Source organism: Rhamphochromis longiceps, linkage group LG17, assembly GCF_057381845.1.
Source record: "Rhamphochromis longiceps isolate RC_006_pf linkage group LG17, R_longiceps_female_GT1.1, whole genome shotgun sequence".
Taxonomy (NCBI): domain Eukaryota; kingdom Metazoa; phylum Chordata; class Actinopteri; order Cichliformes; family Cichlidae; genus Rhamphochromis; species Rhamphochromis longiceps.
This window is the reverse complement of record NC_140573.1, coordinates 21,702,330-21,728,767: the sequence shown is the minus strand read 5'-3', so window position 1 is coordinate 21,728,767 and position 26,438 is coordinate 21,702,330. Positions and strand designations below refer to the sequence as shown.

The window sequence follows — 26,438 nt, the reverse complement described above, 5'->3', positions numbered from 1 at the left end:
GACAGCATTATACATTTCAAAATAGCAAACAAGTTAATGTCACATGGTTAACAGTCACATGACTGGAAACCTGAATCTTCCCTGATTTGACACCTATTGTTCAGGTGAGAGTAAAAAGGTCATGGAGCTGTGCTGACATCACAGTAAATCGTAGCCATGGAGTTACTCATACCTACCCTCCATATTTTCCATAAATCAAGATATAGCTACTTTTTGACAGCTGGCTAGCTAACCACATGACGTTTTCATGTCAGATGATATTTAAATATTTACTGTTAGTTTAAAAAAGAGAAGGAGTGAAGAAAGGGGAAGATGTCCAGGCAGAGTGCAGGAAGCTACAGAAGAAATGCGTCATCACAGGAAAGACGGGATAAAATCATGACATCAAATCTTCTGTTAAAGGACTTTGTTATAAAGTTTGATGCTTTCATTATTCAGCTGTTAAACAGTTTGAACTTCTCAAATATTTTAAATATTTCAGGTTTAGTGTTTGTTTTAATATGAAGTCGGGTAGTAAATCATCATCAGCGCACATCTGAGGTGAAACTCATCAGTCATTAACTCGACTTCACACTTTAGTGGCCAGAGAAGGTCTGAGGTCATAAACCTGTGAAAGAAGCACACGTGAAGGCTGTGAGTGCAGTTTGTAATAAATGACAGTTTATTATAAAGATTACAATCTGTTGCGTTGCAGAGCTCATCAGTTGTCATCGTGTGCTCTTCGGTTTTTAGAAAAGGGAAGAAAAAACTACAAGTACACGCACACCACTCACTCCAGAAGAAACTACAAACATACTGTAAAAAGAGGAAGCTAGAAAGGGGGGGGGGGGGGGGGGGAACCATAAAACCATAAACTTATAAGCAGGTGGAGATTTAAGAGGAGGGGGAGGAGGGTTTCACACGCAGGTTAGAAAGCCAGGATTCTCAGCCAATCAGCAGGAAGCTGTGGATTATTTTCCAGTTTTCCATTTTGGCTCATTCTTTCAGATTTATCCTGCTTCTATTGATCAATTATCACTTTATCACACAGATTTGGAAGAATCTGGAAGTTTTTAAGTTATCGCTTCAACGTTTATCTGCAGCACCCCCTGCTGGGTGGCCTCTGGTTTCTACAGTTGTCTAACCCTAAGCAAAAGAAATTCTGTTCTCAACCAACTTTTAACCAACAAATATGTGAAGTGAACATTTATAAATGATGGCTTTCTATTCCCTTCTGTTTTTGGACTGTAAAATCTCTAAATAAAAACTTCTCATTTTTTTAAACACAAAAATGTAAAAATCTGAACTCTTGAGTTTCCTTACTCTGCCGTGGGCGTGAACGTTACTGAACTTTGTGTATTTTCTGACACTTCATGGACATGAACGCTGGTAAAAGAGGCATGACCATCCTCAGCTACCGAACATCGAGGAACATAAATAATAAATATTAGAGGTTTAAACCACGGCTGAGGAGCTATGGTTTGATTTATATCCTCATTTTTCTCTTAGAGGAATTATTAAAAATCTTTTCATCACAGACCTGATTATAACAGTCAAATATAAATGACATTGTTCTGATAGGTTTACAGCTCATATTTAACCCTCGAGTGACCAAGTAGTGCCAAGTGCAAAAGTTTTGAGGCACTCACATATACATATGAATATATGCAGGTATTTTTTTTAGAGAAATAAACAATCTGAGCTCGTATTAAATAGCACAAAAATCACGAGGCAGCTTTTTTGTGGTTTTCCGATTGACTTATTATCTTTGTAGATGGCCGGAACACGCAAACACAAACTGTAGAACCAAAAATGACCAAAAGTACTTGGACAGGGTTTTATCTTGTAGACTGAATAACACTGTAATCCAGCTCACTTCAGATGTATTTAAAGTTACTGAATGGGATGGTTTATGAGCCCCGCTCTTTATTTACATGTGATTTAAGGATAGTTTTAATTATAAAACTGCTATGCCAATATGAGTGTCAATAAATGGTATTAGTGAGAATTTGTTTTTGAGATTTAACAGACACGTCTTTATTTATTGCCTAAGTAAAGTAAAAGTCATAGAAATGATAAAACTTTATTTGTATAATTACTGGCTTAATTATGGATAATTAATTATGTTCACACTGTGCGGTCTCAGTCTTTGTTCGGGGACGTCTTAAAACCATTAAAACACACACACAAAAAAATTCACATTTTTTCTTAAAAGAGTCCAAATCTAAACAGTTAGTGCAAAGTGGGATTCTGTAACTGAAATATAAGCACACATTACATCTTTGAGGCCGCAGGGACTGTGATTGGCTCTCGATAGCATCAGTTCCTCATACACGTTTCTGACTTTCCATCTGCTTTCAGTCACTTCATGGAAGAAACTCCACCACCAAAAAACTAGCTGGTGGTTAAGTAGAGTGATGCGGGGCGCATCACACGAGTATATAAATGTTGTGAATGTTGTCAGCGACCTACGTACTCAGTTGCAGGCTGTGCATGGATTCAATGACTGAGGCCTCACAGGGTTAACTGAAAAAAAAATGACTGGAGCTGTTGTAATGACATTATTCAATGGTTTAATGAGGTGGTTCTGAAACCATGATGACGACAGTCAAATGACACGAAGCTGTGTTGAATAAGTAGAATAAGAGTGTGCTGATGCTCGTACAGTAACCTTTACGTAAACGTCTACTTGGATCTATTTTGTTGTTAATAACCAACAAAAAAAAGAAAGTTTGAAAAACAATAGTCTCACTGGGTGAGTAGAAGAATTGGTGCCACCTGCTGTTTAGCCCTACTTACATTTGATTGGCTCAAATAAGACAGAACTGATTAAATGTTGTCATTTCTGATTGGCTGAGAAGTCCTACGATGGGCGACTGACCTCATGTCAGGTGTAACAGAGCACAGGCGGGGACCCGAGGTCGCTGATCTGCTTCCAACCTGCTTCACTGACTCATTCTGCGCATGACTCTGTACAGTAGACTATCAGTAGTCCATTATAATATATACTACACATGTACAGAATACCTGACTCAAGTGATATTCTCTCAGTGTAAGCAGCCACACTGCAGGACTCTGAGCTGCAGATTAAACATTCAAAGACACTTTTGGTCCAGACCGGTTTGGCTAATCGATAAAACCAAAGGAAGCAATAATGATGACCCGAACTGAGTTTTTGTAGCTTTCCACACAGACCATCCACTGATTCTCTTTTTATTGTGTTTTATTTTAAAGCATTTCTGCAGAGCATCTTTCTCTGCTCAGTCTGCGCACAATAAGTACAACATCAATTGAGGGAAGCAAGAAAAGAATCAGGTACTAGCCATTTTCTTTTCTCTGCCACTTCTGTTTTTTGTTTTGTTGGTCACATTTTTACCAGTGTTATTTCAGACTAGAGTCATTACAGTCTAGTCTGGATAACCAGAAACAGAAAGTATAGGCCTGATTTCCAGGATGTCTGTCGCAAGAGGAAGAATTACAAGAAGCCAGACTTTGGTCATCTGATTTCCCATCAGATGTGTAGCTTTATTTAAGTAGAACTGAAGGTTAAGATTGGATGAACCCAACGCAAAAATATCCTGAACTTAAGCAGAATTTTATTTTATAGTGTATTCAATTCAATTCAGTTCTATTCAGTTTTATTTATATAGCATTAAATCACAACAACAGTCACCTCAATAATGTAAGGTAATAGTACTGGTGAGTGTTTCTGTGGACAAAAACACCGTTAATTTATTGTATATTTAAATGTACGCACGTTTGATTTCTTCATTGAAAAAATGAAACCTGGTTTAATTGAAACTTGCACTGTTTCCAGATGGAGCTCAGTGTAGCTGCTTACAAGCTCTGAATATCTCATTAGATTAAAGACTTCATAGACTACAGCCTACCAAAATATTACTTTTTTAAATAAACTTTGTCTACTTTGTATTTTACACTATAGCTACATTTTATTCTACCATAATATATATTATACAGACCATATAGTCTACTGTAATGTGCTGTAAATAGTCTGTACATTCTATATTATTTTGTCCATAAAAGCATGTCAACATCAACTTGTAGAACTTTGGAAATCATGACTGCAGCTCGGCAGGTTGTTTGGGAACTGGACTTGGAAGGAAACGAGACAGAAGCAGTCGATCTGCTGCGGGAACAGGCACTGAAACTTCGATTGTGCTTTAGAGGGCGGCAAACGGAGGGATTCTTTTTTAAACCAAATTCAAATATTCAGAAAAGAAGGGGGCGATGTGACTTTAAGAAAATGTCTGAAATAAAATTCTATTCAAGTCTCCGGTATGTAAAGAACGCTGGTTTATAGGTTGGAGGAATCCAGTTTCCACCCACTTGCTGTTAATGTGCAAATGTAGAAAGACAGTGAAATAAAAAGGAGGCTGTTTGAGTTGTACTCAGGACTGCTCTATTTTAGTTTTCTGAATACAACACTACACTGTGTACATAAGCTAGAACATTCACTTTTACCTTGTGATGGAGCTAGGCTAACAGTTTCCTCCTGCTTCCATGCTTTGTGCTAAGTTAGGATAAACACAAAGCTCTCAATAAGTCTGTTTTCTCAGGGCAAGAGGTCAAAGTGATGGATTATAATAGTATCATTATTAGTGCTGTAGTAAAATATGAAACCTTTACTTATTTTGTTGTCATCTGTCTGATGTTGTGATGTTTAATGTGTGCATATAAACACATAATGAGGTAAACATGAGTAGAAGTAATCCCTGTGAGCCGAACACTTGGCCTTCAGAGTACACCTCACAAGCACTGGATGCCGCCCCTCGGCAGGCTTCCAGAAGTTAGCCAATAAGAGCAAAGTAGGCTGTCAAGGAAAGAGCCCGAAGATAAATTGGCTTGTTTCAGACAGGGTGAACTGAGGGCCTGTATAAAGACAGGAATGTTACTATGAAGATTATTTGAACTTTGACCTGTACAAAGCTACTCTGATCTAGCGCCAGTATAAAAATATAAAGGTCCCCTTTAACGGTGCGTTCACAACAAACGTGAAGCAGAGTTTTCACACGGTACGGATACGATCAGTCTGTTTAATAATACAGGCAAATCCACATTTGCTCGCATGAGAACCCATCAGCGGTGATCCTCTGCTGATACCAGTGAGATCAGAAATGAGGGAGGAGCTTATCGGCGCTGGTCGAGAACAGCTGGAGCTGAAAGGTTCGACTTTGCTTTTAGACAAAGAGGGAAAAAAAGGAGCGAGCTCGGAGGAAACAGAGTGTAAACTGTGAGGATGCGTTTCTGGAACTTGTTTGCAGCTTCGTCTTTATCCCGCTGGCTGCTCGGTGAATATTCACAGGTCACCAGTGTGGCTGATTCCACGGGAGGTGAAACTTTGCTTCACATTTGGCGTGAACGACACATCAGGATAAAGTGCGCCAGCCGGTTTCCATAAACTCTAACTTAGATAGCTTCCTGTAATTTTGGACAGTATCTCCAACTACATGAATTCTTTCAGCTTCTTTGTGATTAGATTCCACAGCAGGCAGATAAATTACTTATTTACATTTATTAGCAGCATATAAACATGTAGTTAATATTTGTAGTGTGTCATATATGTCCAGAGGTTTGTTCCAACTCAAATTGAGCTTTTGAGGAGCAACTACAACTGCAAGCAGAAGATTTTCTGTTATTTCTGGTGACGTGATGGCAAAAACTGCAATCCTGACTATTTTGATCAGCCGTGATCATAATTTGATTTAAACTCGATTACTTTGGAAACATCATGGATTTATTCAGTATTTAAACCCAAAATGTTTCAGAAATTTTCGGTTCATTTGAGTCTCCTTTTCTGTTATCTGAGATTACATTTTGAGTGACAGCTCTACAGATCAATATTTCTTTTTGTTTGCTTGATTAAATTGAATCCATCCAAATGGTGAAATATATCTTTATAAGAGTCCTGGTAAATTTCCTTTAGGGGAAGGCGCTAAATCTCCAGAAAAGCCATATCTTACACTGCTTATAATATCGTTCCCTGTTGCCTATCCATCTAGTGGCGCTAATACTTTATTACAAGTTTATATACTGCTGGTAAGTGTAAATATACATTCAATTTAATTAATTGCAAGAGAGTGATCTAGAGTCTGCAGCTGTGTTGGATACTGAAACTGCACAAAAATCCTTCACCTCTGCATTTCAACTGTGACTTAACATAAAAACGTTTCACGGTGAAAAATTAAATAAGATGAAGTAGAATTAAAATGAATGGATGTTAAGTCTTACAGGGGAACTCTGATGTAAACTCTGCGGTCAGGAGGAAACCCCACATATGGCAGGGATGAAAAATCCCCAGTATGGCAGGGAGGAAACTCCATTTATGGCCTGTTCCTGAAAGTCGTTCTTTGATTAAATTTCAGGGGGCTAATTAATAGATATCAGGGTGGGGAAGATAAAGAGGGGAAGGAGGAAAGTATTTTCTGTACAGATGGCTTTAAACAAATAGCACCATGTACAGTAAGCCCTCAATAAGCAGGTTAGAAACCAGAGAGGTTTACAGTTGGAGCTCTGCTGCAGCTCTCCCTGAAACACATAGCACATCAGCACAAAGTCACACTCATTGACAAATCATTATGAATTCCAAAAACCTCATCGAGATGACCTTGAAATTCAACTCATTGTCAAATCATAAGGAACTCAAAATCATTTTCCGGACTATTATAAACTCATCACCACCACATTATTGTTACTTGTTATTCATAAATTCTAAATGATCAGCTTTAAGATAGTATGAACTCAAAAATTAACACAAACTCGTCATGAGTGATTATTTGGGAAAACAAAAGTTAAGTCACAAGAAAAGGACGGACAAATATCCGCAGCTATAATTTCCTGGTGTTACAGTAGAGACTCCCAGTAGCTTGCCAGTCATCCAGCTCCGCTAGCAAAGGTCCAGCTAAACTCGTCTGGGGAAGCAGAACGGCACGAGGACACGACCCGTCTCGATGTGTTTGTAGTCGGATTGTCACATCAGCTCTTTGATCACCATTAGAGGCTGGCAGCAGAGCTGTTTGTAATGGTCCAGACCCGAATTCAGGTAATGCTTTCATAGCTGATGTTTCCAGATGTTTGAGTGTTTACTGTCCATCAAAAACTGTAACAACAAGCAACTGTTTGAATTTAAGCTGCAGCTTATAGTCTTCAAGAATCGTAATACATCATAAATTTTATTAACAGTTACTGAGTAGTTACCTTTGGATTAAAAAAAAAAAATGGCCACTCAAATCTCTCGTAGCTTAAGAGCAGAGTCGTGTTGATAAGATTTTTCAGTTCCTTTCATTGTTCTGCCTTTCTCAGATGCACTGACTGTTATTTTTCATTTTTAAATCCTGGCTGTACAGAAGCAGCTGTTTCATAAGTTACATCACGGTCAGGGAAACTTTGATGGTTCCCAGTTTGTTCACATTGTGGGACTTACTGGTACATTTTAATTCTAAGTATAGTAAAATTTAGTGGCTTGTAGTGAAATTGTATACTGGAGAAGATTCTGCTTTTATAGGTAATGTTATCCCAGCAATTGGAAAGACTAGCAAACATGCTATCAGAGAACACTGACAAATCTGTCACAGTGTAAAACCGAGTCCAGCTGACAAGATTTAGTCAGTTCATTTGGTTGTTTCAATAGTTCAGCGACCAGTTTTCACATGTCTGTCATCGATATTTTCTATTAGTGTCTTCTGACATTTTATAATTCCCAGTTAAATGACTGAGTGTCCATGTCTGGGAATGTTAAATGTTTTAGTGTTTTTTGTTGGGGGTTTTTTGACAAAAAGAAAACTGTTTTGGACTAATACTGAGGTGGCGTATTTGAAAAAAATAATTCTCTGATCTTTAATATTCTGGGAAGCATGGACTTATTTTCAACGCCAAATGAAATACTGCAGTTGAACCTCATGATTTTCCTCATGACCACCTTTGTTGGTGTCAGATTGTTAATTTGTCTCTTAATCATTCATCACTGTACATAAATAAAAAAGGATTCAATTTCTCATTTAAAATATTAGCCTATAGTTCATTTGACTTAAAACTTTTGGTATAATCAAGAACATTGAGTTAACACAATGTTCAAGATTATTAAAAACATGCCATGCACATTTAATTTCATGTTAATTTTGTTTTAAATGAATCTACGCAACCATAAGTCAGTCATAACTCAGTGTGAAGTGTTTGGTTTGGTTGGGAGTTTTTATGGGGCATGCAGACATTAACAGGCAAACGAAACATCAGAGGTCTGCAGCTGCTACCAGTCCTTATGTTGCTGATCAAAGAGCTGATAAACCAGAAAACTTCTGGTCTAAGGTCTAAATATCAGTCACTGCTAAGATTATTCAATTCAAAGAGATGGCCTACTGTCTGACCAGAGGTCAGGGGGTCTGAGGTTACAGTTTAGGATATCTAAGAGGTGGGTGGTCAGAGGTGAGGGGTCAAGTGGAACCATCCAGCAGCTGTCGGAGTGCCCTCTCAATGTTGATCCGGTGTCCCAGCCTGGTGACTCCCAGCTCCACGTAGTCCTCTTTGGTGAGGGCAGGGAGATGGGAGCCTTCAATCTCGTGGTCCTGGAAGCGCTGGCGGTGTTCGGCCAGACCCACGCTCTCCAGCCAGTCACCCACATCGTATTTATTCCACAAGTTGAGGGGCCGCTGCCTCCATGGTCGTAGGGACAACAAGGGCCCACTGAGGACCGGGGAGGGGCAGGGCGAGGCATGGGGTGAAGGGGAAGGGGAACGGGATCTGGTTCGTGCACTGGCGCTTCGCATCACAAACCGAACCTCCTTTGGTTCTGAGGGGAGGCTGAGACTGGAGGACTTTAGGATGGTTAGACCGCGACCTGAGCTCAGATCTGGCCTTTCAGAGCAGGGGGCGGTAGTGGAGGGGAGTCCCACTGACCTATCAGAGGGCGAGGGAGAAGGAGAAGGGCTCCGGCGAGTGACAGGGTAGCGACTTCCAGGTCGGACTGTATAGGAGGCGCCATATCCTCTCTGGGAGATGGTGTGAAGTTCACCGAGACTGGAGAACAACCTGCAACACAGCAAATAGAATGTTTAGTTATGAGTTAAACACAGTGTAAATGATCCTTTGTTAAGCCTTATAATCATTAGTTACAGCTTCCTGTCAAGTATTGTATTCTTATGTGAAAGTTGTGGCAGATAAATTGTACATTATTCTTTTCAAATTTTGAAACAGTTGTTGAAGAGAACACCCTGCATTTTGACTGTCTAGATAAGAACCTTTGGTTCTGCAGGACTTTGGAAAACTACTTCAGGCTTCTTTCTGTTGAAAAACTGGGGCTAACGCTGGGCAAGCAATTTCATATCTTTGCTAATACTGATCATGTTGTACAGTCATGAAACTTCATGTGTAGCATTGTTTCACTGGAAGTTAAACCGTCAGATCACACCGATAAACCATTTTAACATAACTTGGTTTGGTTGTTTACATTTCTGTACAGAATATATGAAGATGGCTGTGTTTCTTGTGCTACCCACAAGAAACACAGAGATTAGGGTAAGATAAAATGTCCAATTGATGCCTTGTCAAAGGCCAACATCCTATCATGTTTCGTGGAGTACCTCAAGGCTCTGGTCTAGGTCCTTTTTATTTTGCTAAGTACCTTAGAGTTATGTCTTAAGCTAGGCTATCTCCTTCTTCTTAGTATGTAATCTGTCTTAGATCAAAGTACATTAAAATACTGTTCAAAGTACTCCTTAGTGTCTGCCTGTCTCTGTCCTAGCCCCACTCTTAGTTTTGGTGTATATTAGGTTTAGTCCTAGCTCCTCTTCTATTTTTGTGATTTGAAAATGATAACAGAAGCTATTCCCCCCAAAAACTTCCTGTACAACTTCAAGATATAAACAAATACAAGGCTTGACAGGGCTGTTGTGCTCTGTTATAGTTGCTGAGCACTAAAAAGATTATTCCTTTCAGGTGATGTGGTTATCAAAGATTTCCCTACTTTAGTTCAAAAGACAGATGGGAGAGTAATTTGAGATATTTAGTAGTTAGTCAAGGGTGGTGCATGTTAGTCAGCTGTTAGCTGATGAAAGCCATCTCTTGGTAATAACAAGAAATGTTTACCAGAGATTAAAACCTACGATTTACTCTCCCCACTGTCCACACATCTGGAACAATACAAATAACAGACTGTTACAAAACATCTACTCAAGCAAACACACTGCATGACTGCCAGATCAACAGCACACCACACCAGTATTTACAATATTTGATGTACCTGGCACCTCCTACTGGTGACCTTCGACCTGGATCGAGGGGGCTTGGCTCCTCCCCCAGAGAGTGGCTATCTTTGTTGAGCAGCTGTAGCCGATTGGCTAGATCCAGTCCAGACCCCGCTCTGCCGCTTAGCTCTAGTGCAGAAGCTGACCGGCTTGTTAGATCCACAGCTGAGCCGGATCCCTGGCCTCCCAAGGCTGCTGGACGCCCCCCCCCTTCCTCTGGACTGAGGCCCCGTCGATCTTGATCCCCACCCCCCCACAACTTAGACCTCCTTTGAAACAAATAGCGTGGCTGTCGGCCTCCGCCACTGGTGGGAGAGGAGCAAAGTGGGGAGGAGGGGGAGGATGATGATGCAGCAGATGGGAGGAGCTCACTGTCTGACGACTGCTTTAATAGGGGGTCCCGGAGTGCAGAACGTCCTCGACCGATAGGTGAACGAAGGCGAGGCTTCAAACCTGATGGGGAAACGGCGGCGGATGAAGGAGATGGGTGAGTAGCGGGTGGGGAAGATGGGGAAGATGGAGCAGGAGGAGAAGCCAGGGTGATGGAGGGTGGAAGGGAGCTTGGGGAAGACGAGCTGTCATGAAGCCTTTCATCACCTCCTTCCTCCTCATCTCCTCGTCTACCCAAAGATTCAGGACCACTCTCTCCTCCCCCTCCCTCTCCACCTCGTCGTGGCAACAAGGTGAGAGAGGATGGGGGAGGAGCAGCAGGAGGGCTGCTAAAGCCAGGAGGGGGAGTCACCAGACCAATTCTACGCAGCTCCTCCCTAGTTTCCTCATCGCTGGATGATAACAAGGCAGGTGGGAGTGTCACTGTGTAAGCCCCTCCCTCCTCCTCTGAACTGCCAACTGTGAGGCTTCTACGTCTATCAATCAGAGGAGAATGAGCCTCATTGGCCAGTGGTGGCAAAGGGGAGGGTCTCCAGCGCTCAGGGGAGGGTGCGGCAGGTGATGTCACTCCTCCCTCTGTTTCTGGGCGCTCAACTTGTCCATCTGGGAAAAGGGGTGGGGTTATGCGTTTATGCCTTAACTCAGGACTCGTTTGGGGAGTGGTGCGTTTGGTCCGCTGCTCAGGGCTTGTCTGAGGAGTGGTGCGCTTGGATCGTGGCTCAGGACTGCTTTGTGGGGTGGTGATGGGCGTTCGCTTGTGTCTGCCCTCAGGACTGGCAGCCGGGGTGGGGATTGGTGTGGTGGAGCCAGAAGCGTGTTTAGTTCGAGGCTCAGGGCTCGGTGTGCGGGCGGTGAGCGCTCGTTCTCTTGCAGCAAGTGCCAGGGCGAGTGGAGAGGACGGGTCTGAAGACAAACAACACAAGTGAGAATAAAAATCCATCCAGACAAAAACTTGAATTCCAAGGTTCAGTATATTGTCAAGGTCTAGGATCTTACCTAGGTTGTGTTTTGTTTTGCAATATCTCTTAATATTCTATCTTATGTTTTCTGAAGTCGCTAGCTCTGTCCCGGGTCCTGTTATATTCTGTAAAGTGGTTTTCTTTTGAGTTGCCTTCTACTATGCACAGTACACAAAGGCCCTGTCTGCCCTCAGTCTTAATGCCTTTACTTTGTCTGGCCATTTCATGTTTTGTTGAGAGCCTCAACCCTGTGTTCTAGGTTGTGTTTTATTTTGTAAAGTGTTCTTCTACTACGTGGAGAACATTAAGATCTTGTCTGATACCTTCTTCAGCCTTAACACTTTTTCTGGCCTGGGTTGTTCCCCACTAGTGTTTTGCGGAATACCTCCTTAGTTTTAAAATCTCTATTTTTTATTTATTTTCTTCACCGGTACCGCAAGGTTTTACCTGTATACCCCTTTTGATCTGTCAAGCACTTCAAGGCTCTACTATTCTTTTCTATTCTAAGCTTGAATTGAATAAAACTAACTTTTCCAGAGGTGATTATTGTTATTAACCCATACAAAATGTGGCAGCCTGATTCTCATTGAGAACATTCATTAACTCTGTGCTGTCAGACAGACCTAGAGGTTTCCCTGTCAGTGGGTGGAGGAAGGTATGAGGCGTCGGTGAAGGTGACAGGACCGGAGCTGGAGGGGGAAGCTCGCCGAGGTCATCCATCGAGTGGCTCTGCGTCAGAAGAGGCGGTGCCTGATTTTCGGACCCCGCTCCCTCCACTGACAAGAAGAGAGACGACCGGCGACCCTGAACTCGAGCACGCTCTGAAAGAACCTGCTGCTGGTACAGCTCAGCCCTGCTGGGGCTGCTGGGTCCACCTCCTTCTTTGGATGAATCGTGATCTTTGATCCCAAGACCTGGAAAATGTAAATATTAGGAGTCTATTTTTCTTTTGTTTTGGTGTCTCAGCCTAATTTTATTTTAAATATATTTAAAAAATAAGCAAACATGAGTCATGGTTCTCTGAACAACATATCCAATCATGCACTTAGGATTGAGACAAACATGCCACAGACATCAGACAGAAAAATGCTAACCCTGCTCTTCAACAGGAAGTTGTTTCAGTAATGGTGACTTCCTCCTCTGGGGTTTGGTAGGCGGAGCCTGTTGTCCCACATTAGCATAGGGGTTTTCTATTGCTCTTCCCCGACGTCGCGACAGAGGTGAGTGGCCAAGGGCGGGGCTAGTGCTGTGCAGCGATAGCGTAGATGTGTGTGTCGCGGTGTGAAGCGTGTGTGTGGCGGTGTGTGTGGCGGTGTGAAGTGTGTGAGTAGCAGGGGCACCGTGAGCATCAGGCTGCAGTGGTGGAGGCGTGTCCTGCAGGATGATCATGGACCTTGCTTTCCTCTGCCGCTCGGCGTGGGTGTGGCTCCTCGTCGGTGAATCTGAAAGCTCCTGAAGCCTTGGCTCTGCCCCTGGCTTGAAACTAGAGCGGGTCAGTCCATCTCCTCGTGCTGGAGGAGGAGGAGGGAGAAAAGAGGGAGGAGGGCCAGAGTCGAGTATGAAGAGCGAGGAGGTAGAGGATGCAGAGGGTGGAGGAGGCGGTGCTGTCTGAGGAGGAGGAGGGATGAAGCTGTCTGTCAGCGAAGAGCTCCGTGGAAACCGACTTTCATTGATCAGAGCTGTGATTCTGTCGTCGTCCGGTGTGCCTGTTGTAGTAACAATGAGATGTCAAAATAAATCGACCACACCGATTGGTCTTACGAAGAGATCTTATGTCTGCATTGGATCAATGAATTAAAGTTCTTGGTATAAAGTTATCTGTGGTGTTAGCTAGCTTGAAACCAGTCTGCCTATTACAGCAGCACTATGATGATTTGGCTTTCTTCTTGGGTCATAAAATGGGAAGCCAATGATGCCTCGACTTTCCTATTTCCGGTACTCTTATGCTCAGCCAGTGACATATTTTACAAAATGTGAGCCTATGAGATAGTTTGGTGTAATGCCACATTTCTCACCAAAACTCTTGGTTCTGGACATCCCTCTGGGTAAAGGCATGGTGCTCTTCTCTGGAGCTGAAGGGGGCACCAGACCCTGACGCTCAAACAGCGACTACAGACACAAACAACACAAAGATTTTGTCAAAAATCCAAGAGTTAAGATATTTATTTGCTTTTCTATGCTAACAACTATGTACTTTTTACATATGAAGTCAGTACTGCCATGAAGTAAATAAACCCAGTTTATTTTCCTGGGCAACCAGGGTAAATGTTCAAACAAAGGTGGTTATTGGCTCAATAAATCAACCCAGGGTTTCTCAGTCAGCTGCTTATACTCTTAAATAAATGTGTTGCTTAAATGCTTAAATACTTGGTACTTTTAAGAAAAGTAACAACCCCAACGAGTAAGTATTCTTATGGTGTCTGTGATCTCAACCACATCCTTTAAAGTACAGGTGTTTTCCCCTTTCTCAGCAAAAGTGTTCAAATCAGTCTTTGGACAGAAATACTTATTAGTCACAATGTTTTTCTTTTTACCATCCACCATCTCTCTCTGGCAATGCCAAACAGATTATTCTGCTACTGACATTCAGGTGCCTGACCTGTGCCTGATTAGCAATACCTCTGAGCATGAACCCGGCTACAAACAAGCCATATTTGACTGATCTGCACAGAGACCGTTCCACCGATTTTGAAATGTTTACCGTGACCAAATCTATTTCCAGTAAGTAGCGACCAGTTCAGCTAAAATAAATGCTTGTTTATTATAGAGATGGTCCGATTCGATATTACGTATCAGTATCGGTCCAATACTGACTTAAATTACTGGATCGGATATCGGAGAGAAATAAAAAATGTAATCCAATCCATTAAATATCAAAAAAGCACCTCACAAAACTTGCCACATAGCGTAACCCAGCTCATAACCTTTACACATCGGAGGAGCATGCGTCTCACGATAGAGCGGCTGTGGCGTGTGAGACCTATTGGCGGACTGGTTGAGCATTTGGAGCCTCGCTACTGCTTCCAAACCGGCATTTAAAGGTATCCCAGAGAAGTAAAGCAAGTGTGTAAGTTCATCTCTGAATGTCTGTAAAGCATTCCCAGCGAATGCTGGGAGCGACTGCCTCTCTCTCTCCCTCTCCTGCTGCTACTTCAATCATGAAACTAATCAATGATCAGCTGATCGGCTTTTCTGACGCAAGTCCCGTCTCTCTTGTTTGTTTATCGCCCACTTTACGCCAGAAAGAGGAAACAGGCGGATAAACAACAGCGGCACGTTTAAGCTTGAGAAGCTGTTGTTAGGATTTATTTAATATTACTTTCTACACCAGGATCCTTTTCTATGTAGCTGACAGCTGGTAACTGTGCAGGGGCGGGTCTAGCAAAGTTTTGCCAGGGGGGCCGATAGGGCATTAACAGGGAAAGGAGGGCACAAAGACATACTTTTCTTTCTAATTGTCATGTCTAGCTTTTAATTAGTCCTGTCAGCGTTAACCTTGTTAAAATTACATCATTTTAATGAGGTTAACGCTGACAGCACTACTTTTAATAAATAATTATCTGAATCTTACAACCAAAGTTTTCATCTGATGTAAAATTTATAGAAATCCATTATTGTATATAGGAACATTTTATAGAAATTAAATTTATAACCTAGTAAGCTATAGTACTTTTTCCTTTGGGAAGGTACCATCTGTGCAGTCTGCAATTCTGTTGAAGAAAGATGTTGAATCTATTTAATTATTGTAGAAAAATTATTGATTTCTGTGCATTTTCTTTTTACACTTGCATTAAATTACAGTCAATTACATCAGTTAAGCATTATGAGGCAGAGGGTTGGGGATGGTTCCCTATGATTTTTATTTGGAGTTGACAACCCTATTAGTTAGGTTGTTTAATATTTCCACTAAGTACTCTTTAAAATACCAGAATAGGGAGGATAGTGTAGGTTTAAGTTTATTAGATTGGTCAGTATTGCTGATGTATGAAATATTTTCGGTGTAGTGTATAACAGAATCGCTTTAGTTTTGGTTTTTTTTTAAACTTGAGTATGAACTTATACAAAATGCAGCAAGATATTTAAAAAAAACATTTTATTGTTTATAAAATACGCTATATCGGATTTATATCGGTATCGGCAGATATCCAAATTTATGATATCGGCATCGGACAAAAAAAAGTGGTATCGTGCCATCTCTAGTTTATTATTTGATGTTATGGGGGCTTGAAGGCTTTGAGAGAAGAAAATCTGATTAGTCTGTGTGCAGGTAAACACTGAGCTGTGAAAGCCTGCGACTCAGGAATCTCTGATTAAAAATCATCCTCTCGCTACGGTTGCTATGTGTTTATCACATTAGCTCAACCGTGTCTTACATTGATCTCTGCCTGTGTGATACGCCGGCTGGTTGGCCTCTGCTTCACCGTCGCCGCCCTGAAGTCATCTGATGGGCGGCCCCTCAAGACGACTTCCTGTTGACTTCCGGCCAACATCTCATCCAGTTTCTCTGGAGCGACAAAAAGGAACATGAACAGACTCCTAACAAGACATGATTAAGCATCCGGTACACGACCACACCACTGTGAAAGTTTCCAAACAGCGTGACAAACACTGTGGCGAAATCATGACACCAGAGCTACATCACAACATCAGTCACCAGGGCTGCAGCAGGACTTCACGCAAAACAACTCTCAAAAGTGTCAAAATAGAGAAAAAAAGGTGTTTCAATTTAAAAGCACTTAGTGTTACTGTTTTTTTTTTTTTTAGGTTTTTCAAGCATCATTTTTTTGTAGCATCCCCCCCCTTTTGGGAAAAACAGGGGTCAGGGGGTAGATGAACTTATATCAATGATGCCTTAAAAAAATGGACGCCTCAAATAAAAACCGAACATGTGCTGTTTGTGTGTAATTGTAGAAGCTATACTCGATTCAGCTACAGCCCTGAAAAGTCGCGACATCAATGGAAAACATCAGCTGCTTTTCCACCTAACATTCCAGGAGATAAAATTAGGCCAAAGTGTTGGCCCGAATTCCCCAAAATCCTAACTCTGTGCCTTCTTGTCTCCTCTGTCATCCACCCTGTGCCCTTAAAATCAGCTTTGTTGTGCTTCGATGAAGGCTGGCCAGGTGACTAACTTTGTGGGTTTCACAAAGTCCCCATCTGGGCTGGGAGGAGTTATGTTCGTGCTAATGTTCTGAGTATTTGGGGGATTAGTGTCACTTGGAGGCACGGCTTCATCTTTTGGTTGTGTGTGTGGTCAGAGGCGCTAAATTTGTTCGTAAATCCCCGAAACATGTAAGTGTGACAAATATGCAAAAACCCCTAAGAAATCAGGAAGGGGACAAACAGTGTTTCACTGCACTGCAGGGTGGGCTGCTAAATATTTGTCAGACTGCGACTCTGACGGACACCTCATCTTTAAACCATTACTCTTTAAACCAGCAACCTGTCCACGGTCACTACACAAAGGCGGGTATTTGGAGTTCCAGTGGATGTTCAGAGCTTGGTGTCATTGCTGTGCGACTGTGTCTGGTTAAAACTGTCTGCACAGAAATAACCTGGACTCTGGTGGAAATGCAGCTGATGACATCACTGCGACATCATGCTAACAGATTGCAAAGACAAATGTCACCGCAGGGTCACAACACGATGACCGTGAGGTCGATGTGACTCACCGAAGCGTCTCCTCCTGGCTGCAGACAGAGCAAAGGTCAGCAACACACACCGCTACAGTCTAACTGTGTGTGTGTGTGTGTGTGTGTGTGTGTGTGTGTGTGTGTGTGTGTGTGTGCGTGTGTGTGTGTGTGTGTGTACCTATCTCCTCCAGGTCAGCCGTCATGGACTTGGATCGCAGGGTCAGGGAGGTGCTGGGGGCTCGTTTTGGAGGGGGCGGTGCTACAAGGCAAGATTGCATATTAGTGGTACACAGTGTGTGTGTGTTGGGGGGTGGGGGTATTTTGGTCTACAGCACTTATAAAAAGAAAGAGCGCTGAGATAAGTTTCCCTGTAAAGAGTCACATGTTCACAGATAGCCGTCATGTCACTGACATGTCAAATACACAGAAGCTCCAGTGAGCACGTGCAGCTGCCTCCTCGCTAACTAAACTTGAACTTCGTCTTGTATTTATACAATGGTTTGACTGTTACATCTATAATTACATCTTGATTTGTTTTGATTATTTATTGAAACAAGGGGGTAAAACTAAAATAAAACTTTATTCTTCCCAGTTCATTTTTATTTTTCTTATTTAAATGTTAACAGAACTGAATAAAACCCACTTTATATGACACCTAAGTTATTGTATTGTAGTCCTTTTTAGGCCTGAAAAGATTGACTTTCTTTGCTTTAAATCACTGTACACTGTTGTGTACCAATAAAATCTAATCTTACTAAGACTGGACAGCAGGTGGCTCTACCTTTTTTCCTGATCAGGTTGGTTTCAGATTTCCTGGAAACTGAGACGACTTTCATCAGGAGGCGACTTCCTCCCTGCCGGATTAGAGAGACGACCTGCCGATGACCCACCTTCACCACGTTGGTACCGTTCACCTGGAGAAAAGACAAACAACTCAAGTCATAATGCTTTAAATGTTTCACGGGCCCAAACACAAAGATTCACAGCTTTTTGTCCCTGTAGGTGATTAAAAAGTTAAAAAAAAACCTGTTAAAACTGAGGTCAGAAAATATCAAGTTTCCATCTTAATCTTTTCTTTTCTGTTCACAGAGCGTGCTCATATGACAAATATGCTTGAGAATGATAAACCAACAAAAAAATATGAAAATAAAAAATAAGTTAAAAATAAAATGAATAAGAAACAAAATAAAGTATTGAAAAAAAAACATGAAAAAATGTCAGTAAATGTGTCAGCTGACTGATGTCTACTTGAATATAAAATGAAGTCCGCTAGTACCTCGATGAGAAAGTCTCCGGTCCGTAGCCCCGCCCTCCATGCCACGCCCCCTTGGTCAACTGACTCCAGGTACTGAAGGGCGGGAAACGCCGGGGTTGGAGCGAACTCCTCGATGGGCGTCTCAGCTGGAAATGAAGAGAGAGCCGGTGAGTTAGGGAAGCTCCTCCCACCTCAGACTAGCGAGGGTTCAGTCCACGGAGTGTGATTCTGCTTCCACAGGAAGCCAGACTCTGTGGACTGTGTAGGTGTCATGAAACACAGCAAGGAGCTTTTTTTTTTTTTTTTAAATCTCTCCTCCTCTTCCTCCAAACGCCCACCACTCCACTACCCGTCCCTCGGTTTCTACCTTTAGCTCCTCTGAGGACGAAGCCAAATCCTTCGCTCTCCCTCTTCTGCAGCACGGCCGTCTTCTCCTCGATCACATAATCGCTGAAACATGAAGAAAGAAACGAGGCTCACAAAAGATCCCTCCATCTTCTATTGCGCCTCCAAGGTTTGAACCACTTGAAATGAAATTGCTTTTAAAGCATAACTACAGATGACGACGAACAAGTGATAATCGTTAAAACATTAAACTGTCCTCCACCAGCTTTTTGAGCCACGCTCTCAATGCTCTGCAGACATGAAATGAATGATTTATTAATAAAGGTACTTTTTGTAAAAGCCTCAGCAAGGACAGCAGCTGAACATGACCTCTTCATCAGTGACCCGAGCTCAAATCTAAGTACAGTTGGCTCTCAGACAAAGTTTGGATTCAGAAGACAGACATTTTTTCTGCTTTCAGAATCAAAAACTTTCCTTTTTGATAAAGCTCACAGTTAGAGCCAGAGCAGGAGACCCTGCACCCTCTCTTAGCGATGGTGTTATATGAACAGCTCACTGAAAAAGGCCATAAACACTGATAACACACGAATCAGGGAGAACTTCACATTCACATAAATGAACATCTCTAAATGTTTATTAGTTCTTCCCCAGCCTGGCGTCTGTTTTCCGGCAACTGAGACAGAAAAGCTGAAAACATCAACAAGCGTCATCTTAAACATAAAAATTTCCTCTATAGTTTGAAACAGCCACGGTTGCTGAATCACCGGGTTACACCTGAGAGGGTCACCTGTCTCATTAGGTCTGTCACATGTTCATGCATGCAGCAGAAGAATCTGCAAACAAAACCACTTTAATGAAGATGATCCTGATTCTGAAGAAAGTCGAACCTGCCATTGAGTTCCTATAGGAGGTGTAGTGGTGCTGTGTTACCTGTAGGAGGTGTAGTGGTGCTGTGTTACCTGTAGGAGGTGTAGTGGTGCTGTGTTACCTGTAGGAGGTGTAGTGGTGCTGTGTTACCTGTAGGAGGTGTAGTGGTGCTGTGTTACCTGTAGGAGGTGTAGTGGTGCTGTGTTACCTGTAGATGGTGTTAGTGGTGCTGTGTTACCTGTAGATGGTGTTAGTGGTGCTGTGTTACCTGTAGGAGGTGTAGTTGTCGTAGGATCCTACAGTGTAGTGTCTGAACAGTCTCTTGGTGCGGTCCTCTCGCGTCTCTGAAACATACGTGTTACATATGTATGTTACATAGCACATTATTTATTAAATATATCCCATCAGATGCTACCCATATGGTCGAGTAAATGAACGCAAAGTTAAAGTACTGATATATAAACAATGCTGCTTTCCCTCTGTGACGCACAGCAGCATGTTCTAGGCGCAGAGAAGACCCTGACCCTGCTGTGGATGTGTTTTTTTACCCAGTCTTGGGTCGTATTGTCTCATCTGGACTTCTTCCACACAGTCGGCAGGAAACCAGCCGGTTCGGCCTTTAACGCTTCCTTCCCAGAATCCTCCTTCACCGATAGAGAGAACTGTAAACACAGCACACACTCATTATCACCACCTCACACATGCGTTGCCTCTGTTTGAGCTCATTATTGTGATGGAGGATTATTAATGTAGAACTATGCAGATATAAAGGTTTTTTAAATAAATAAATAACGTGAGGTCTGAATCTGATTATGGAAGTTTTGTATTCAGTGTTTATTTATTCTTAATTCTTTGGCCTTTGTTTTGGTGATAGTTATATATCCTTATTGAGTTATAAAAGTCAGACATTTAGAGTTTGTTTAGCTCCTGATTTACACTTTCGATAAGAATCATTATCCTGGTCAAACCTTTGACCCGCTCTCCTCGGTGCAGCTGGATCTCTCCAGTCCCCTGAGGGACGTGGGACCGGGTGGCGATGAAGGTGCGTCCCGGGACGGCGCTATACAGCCTCCTCTTCCTCATCTGTGGGGTCGGGGGAGGAGAGGAGGGAGGGCTGGTCTCCACATGACCTCCCCCACTTGGACTGCAGGTGAGAAAGGAGATACTGGCTTGACTACACCTTAAAGGACATCTTGTAACCAACTTTCAAATAAAATCACTGAAAAACCATTTTATGAGAAAATGAAACAAAACATTTTAAATGTAAAACTGAGAAACCTGTTATATACACATGCTCAATTTGAACCTGCAACCGGCTTCAAAAAAGTTGTGTCAAAAACCAGAAACGCCTAGAAAAGCTGTAACATGCTGGAATGGAACTGGATTGAACTGGATAAGCAGTCGACACGATGGATGAATCTACAGTTCATAATGTGATCAAAAGATCTCCGTGCATAACGGATATGTCTGAGGACTTGCAAGTAACCAATCACATTGTTGTGATGTTGTAGTTTTGCGAGAAACCTGTTGACGACCACTCAGGAAGAAAATGAGAACCTGGAATCTGGTAACTCATCTGTAAAGGCACCATTAATGCTGAAAGATGTATACACCGGAGCATCTTTTGGAGCCTCATGTGCTGCTGACCAGAAGATGTATTTTCAGGGATGATCTTGCTTATTTCAGCAACACAAAGCCAGCATCCTTGTTAGTATTAGGTGAAATCATGCACATCTCATGGGTAACTTTTACATGTGTAAAGGCACCATTAATGACTTATAATTACCTGAGTCGGCGTGTGTGTCGGCGTAGCGAGTGTGTGTGCGTGTCGTGGTGCGTCTCCAGGCTTTGAAGGGAGGGGCCAGGTGAGGAGGCAGGGCTTTCCAAGGCATTGTCACTGGCTGAGCGAATCAGGGAGCGAGGAGATGACAGGCCGTTTCCAGCTGTTGTCCGGGTCAAGCCCATGCGGCGGCGCTTGGTATAGGAGGGAGTTTCTCTGAAGGGAACTACTTGGACGCATATATACAAACACACACACACATAAAAACACACAGAGAGTTAATATCCAGCCACTGTGCTAACATTGACACACGCACACGATTTAAATGTGTTGAAACTCACCAACGTCAGACGTTTTGTGGATTTTTATGATTTCTGCCAGATCAAAATTCCCGGCAATGATTGCCACCTGCACACACACAAGCCAGGAGTCATAAAAACACACAAACCGTAGGGCTCAAAATTAAACTCACAGCTTTTTAATCTCGTTTCCACCTGAAACACGAAACATCACAGGAGCAGATTGAACAGATTCACATTTCTGTATCTCTGAAGTTGCAAATAATTTCCGGAGATTTCCAGAGAGTTCCAGGATTTTCAAAGTAAAATTCTCTTTCAACAAGTCTCCTGGTTAGAAAATAATAAAAACTCACAGGTACAACATGAGGCGTGAAACCACAAGATTAAAGAGAAACTAAAGAGCCAGTATAGCAGCAGGCATCCAATCACAGAACTGCAAATGTGTCTGTGAAGCTGAGATGTTAACATAATTAGATGTGCTGATGGTTAAATGCAGTGATATCATTTCTGGCATTGAAACAAGCGCTCCTTTCTGTTTTTGGTGGGCTAATAATTTTTTCCAGTAACTGCTGTGTTTTGTTTCTGTAGCTCTAACTTTAACGTTTTTTTGACTTCCTGGTCTTTATGTCGAGCAGGGTAGATATAGTCTTGTTTGTATTTCATTTTTTTATTTATCAGAAATAAAAAAATAATAAATGCATTATATTAAATTATATATTATATTACATAAATTAAAAAAATAAATAATAAAATAATAAATAATTCTAAAAATATTTTTTACTTAAAGGCACATAATGTTCCTTTATTTGTATTTTTAAACGGTCTATATATGTTTCTTATTTTATAATATTGTATAATATTGTATCGGAAATGTTTTTTTCATTAGATTTCTTTATGTTTATCTTATTTATTTAGTCTTTATTTGATTTTTATTGATTATTTTGGATATTTATTTATCATTTTATTTGTTTTTTACTTCAATAGAAGGTTAAGAAAAAAGACTTTGTTGTTGTTTTTATTTTATTTATTAATTATTGGATTATAATTTTTGAAACTAAAAGCTCATTTTAAAGTGTAATAATCTTTTTTTTACTTATTTTCATGTGAAAAGCTGTCTGGTTGTTTTGGTTTTTTTTTTTTTTTTACTTTAAAGGCTTCTTTTATTGATCTGCTGATTGATTGACTGGTTTACCTGAAAGGCCGTCTGGTTGTTGTAGTTCTTGATGTCCTTGTTGGCTCCTCTGAACAGCAACACTCGGGCACAACTATCCTAATGAAAAAAAACCCCAAACCCCCAAAATGTGACTAACAACATACATTACACCCACAGGCCGCCATCACATGACCAACATGTGCATTACCTCTTTGTGTGTGTGTGTGTTACCTGGTTGTACAGAGCGCAGAGGTGCAGTGCAGTGTTTCCTGATGCATTCTGGGAACTCATGTCAGCGCCATAGAACAGCAGGTGCTCCAAGTGCTGCACGTTGCCATAGCGACATGCCTGAACTCACACACATGCGCCCACACACACACGCACACACACAGAGTCATAATTGTACAGGGCTTGAACTTGCCATCAGTGCAAGTAATTTTCCTGATTGTGTGTTTGTGTGTGTGTCACCTGATGGATTTCCTGCCACCCGTTCTCATCTGTCATCCCTGTAACCATGACAACAAGTACTCTTAGTGCTAAAGTGTTTTTTTTTAACACAAAAATATGAATAAAATAAATACATAATAATAGAGCTCCACAACATATCAGATGATTCGTCAGATCGGTCCTATGAGACCCCCTCATACCGATGGTGGCGTGGTCCTGCAGCAGCAGCTCACAGCAGTAGGGGGCGCCGCCCACCATGGCCGAGTGATAGAGCGGAGTGAGGCCTCTGCTGTCCTTGTAGTCTGGAGATGCCCCGAGGTCCAGCAGAGTCTGAGGACCAGGAGAAACAACAAAAATGCAGTGATGTTAAAGAATGAGCAAGTACTTTGAACCTGCATTGTTTCTAATGCGCAGCCGGGGGAGACTCCTCTGCACCCACTGTGTAGAAGTCTATGAAGTAAAAATCTAAATTTAGGGTCTTATTAGTACTAGAAAGGACCATAAAGCAGTAAATCCAACCCTCACGTGTTACGTGCAGATTCATCCCCATCACTAAGATGGTGAAAACAGTCAGCTGTGGTCTCAGTGATTTTAATTCATGGGCCATAAACAGCTTATTAAATCTCAAGTGAGCCAAAGAAATGAGGAAAATATGTTCAATATTATTTTTTTCTCTTAGATTAAAGATGCATTCTTTAAATTCCAATAAAGTCTTTAATTTAAAATGGTTAGAGGAACTGCAGGTTTTGATGGTTTGGTGTTAAATTTGTTTTTGAAATGATGGTGGCAGCAGTGTGGTGGAAACATGTTGGCCAACACGGAGCAGTTTGACATTAATCCATTTAATAACCATCCTCCATGGAGGTCAAGCAGACACACTAATCATGAAATTACTAATTAATTAAGCCACTGCTGCTGCAGGAGCTGCTTTTGTTTTTGATGTAGTTGGTTTTGTGTTTTCTTGCTTTTAATTAGGATATATTTACCAGACAACGGACCAGTTGCAGGAACCAAAGTATGGAAAGAATTGCGCTGAGAGACACTGATTCAGTAAAGGACTAGATGTTACAATCCCGGACAATGTACTGCTTTTAATGGAGAAAATCTTGAGGGATGGCTGTTATGAGGAAAAGCAGCCCAGCAACTTTACCAGCAGCACACATCGTTGTGTGCCTCAAATCTCATTCTTTTACCCAGGCTAACCTGACATTTTCCCTGGTTAGGTTCAGGGATTAGAGATCTGATCTAAATTGTTAAAATTTGGGACACATCGTCAGTAGTGGACCTTGGATTCATCGGGTGTTTCGACAATTATCACTAGACATCGTTATCCAAGGAGGCCCTGCCTGCTGAAAAGAAGTGAAGGATCTGTTGGTTTTGTGAGGAAAGAAAAGATGAGAGATAAGTGTGTTAGCCTAACTATTAGCCTAAGAATCCGTCGTCAGTATTATATGAATCATGATAAAACACGCCTACCATGTTTTGGGTTCCTGCAACTGGTCCGTCGGGTTATTGTCTCCCCAGAAAAACTTTCCATGTGTTTTTTACTATTTCTGTTTTCTTTTTTTTTACCATTTTTGTTGTCGTGTTTCCTATTTCTGTTGAGTTTTGTGTGCTTTTGCAGCGTTTTTCTTATTGCTGGTGTTTTCTTAAGTTGCAGTCCATTTGGCCTCTCAGGGCCACCGTATATATTCTAGCTATTCTAAGTTTCTGTTCCTTTAATCTTGTTTCCTGTAAAACACGTTGTTGTATAAATACTGCTCTCTGGCTTGCTTATGTTAAAAAAAATGTATTTAATGGCATTAACTCACTAGCTTGAAACACTGAACAGGCAGGCAGCAGCCGACATTTATATAAAGGTGAGTTGGTGGATTTTATCAGGTGATGTGTTTTTTCAGTCGGGTTTTTTTTAAATGTTGCTGTCAGATGGAATGAGTCACTCTGTCCTCACTGAAGAAACATCGCTGTATATTAATGTTAAACCCAGACAGGAAGCAGGACTTTGGTAGCTCACAAGATGGAAAAGCTCGGCTGAAATGTCTTTTTGTTGGCTGAAACCTACAAAAATTAGCGAGCTGTGGTGTGATTCAAAATAAAGTGAACACATGGAGACAGAACCAGAGAAAAAAAAGTGTTTTCTTACGGTGAGGGCGGCGCTGTTTCTGCAGAGGACGGCCCGGTGAAGGGCAGTGATGCCGTCCCTGGTCCTGAAGTCCAGGTGAGCTCCTCCATTGCGAAGAACTTTAATCAGCTCGCAGCTCTCCTCCAGCTGCACGGCCAGAGTCAGAGGACACTCTGAGGCACATGGAAACAAGTCTTTGTTAGGCTGAAGGAGAATATCCATCTTTAAAGTCAGTAACAGCTCCACAGCTGTGAGGGCAAACTGAACAATGACACTCGCCGAAGATCAGACACTCCTGAGAGAAATAAAATCTGGAAAAACTGTATAAACGTACATTTTCACGTCTGCCTCATCAAAGCTGTAATTAGAAACTAAAAAACAGCCTCCTAACAGTGAGTCAGGAAGTCTTAAAATGGATTCAGAGGTTGGTACATAACAGATAACAGAAGGGGTATCGATGCTAATCAGAAAACCACCTACAAGTTGTTTAATATGTGAGAAGCAACATGGAAACCAAGTGGGGATGATGTTCAATTCAATTCAGTTTTATTTATAAAGCACCTATATCACTGCAGAGCATGTAACAGACCCACTGGTTCATCGTGTGGATGTCACGGTTTTGCCTCTCGTAGGCGTGAAATGGACACGCTTAAGTTGCAGTACCAGCAGGGGGCAATAATTTATTTAAACCCAGTCGCTGCTAACCAAGAAAAGTATGAAGTACATTCCCGGCTCCTTCTGTGTCAGGTAAGATTGAGCTGCACATGCAAGTGTGTTAGTAATGTTTCTTTAAAAGTTTACCCATGACTGTTTTCTAATGGCTTTAAATACCTTTACTGCAAGATAAAGATGCTACAATAACAGAGACAATCAAAGGACCCTGTTTGAGCAAGCACTTGGTGACACTGGGAAGGAAAAACTCATTCATGCCTGGCTCATGGATAGATAAAGTT

At 41.7% G+C, this 26,438-nt stretch overlaps 1 protein-coding gene across 6 annotated transcripts in view; it reads right to left on the bottom strand.

The window, feature by feature from the left end:
• Positions 1 to 644: 644 nt before the first annotated feature.
• The window catches only part of shank3b (SH3 and multiple ankyrin repeat domains 3b), a 59,873-nt gene continuing 34,079 nt past the window's right edge, over positions 645 to 26,438 (bottom strand). The window contains exons 6-26 of one of the 6 annotated variants that reach the window (XM_085386084.1): positions 25,507 to 25,658; positions 23,564 to 23,693; positions 23,385 to 23,422; positions 23,148 to 23,264; positions 22,956 to 23,033; positions 21,806 to 21,872; positions 21,471 to 21,693; positions 20,653 to 20,828; positions 20,233 to 20,346; positions 19,953 to 20,028; positions 18,840 to 18,922; positions 18,494 to 18,618; positions 17,999 to 18,131; positions 17,396 to 17,476; positions 15,958 to 16,088; positions 13,600 to 13,693; positions 12,679 to 13,290; positions 12,208 to 12,498; positions 10,232 to 11,528; positions 10,095 to 10,121; positions 645 to 9,021 (exon numbers count right to left, since the gene is read on the bottom strand). In XM_085386084.1, the coding sequence (XP_085242210.1) occupies positions 8,427 to 9,021; positions 10,095 to 10,121; positions 10,232 to 11,528; positions 12,208 to 12,498; positions 12,679 to 13,290; positions 13,600 to 13,693; positions 15,958 to 16,088; positions 17,396 to 17,476; positions 17,999 to 18,131; positions 18,494 to 18,618; positions 18,840 to 18,922; positions 19,953 to 20,028; positions 20,233 to 20,346; positions 20,653 to 20,828; positions 21,471 to 21,693; positions 21,806 to 21,872; positions 22,956 to 23,033; positions 23,148 to 23,264; positions 23,385 to 23,422; positions 23,564 to 23,693; positions 25,507 to 25,658 (4,640 nt within the window). In that variant the 3' untranslated portion in view covers positions 645 to 8,426. Of the gene's footprint in view, positions 9,022 to 10,077; positions 10,122 to 10,231; positions 11,529 to 12,207; positions 12,499 to 12,678; positions 13,291 to 13,599; positions 13,694 to 15,957; positions 16,089 to 17,395; positions 17,477 to 17,998; positions 18,132 to 18,493; positions 18,619 to 18,839; positions 18,923 to 19,952; positions 20,029 to 20,232; positions 20,347 to 20,652; positions 20,829 to 21,470; positions 21,694 to 21,805; positions 21,873 to 22,955; positions 23,034 to 23,147; positions 23,265 to 23,384; positions 23,423 to 23,563; positions 23,694 to 25,506; positions 25,659 to 26,438 lie in introns of all 6 variants that reach the window. The other 5 variants (XM_085386088.1, XM_085386085.1, XM_085386089.1 and 2 more) reach the window with 5 other exon arrangements.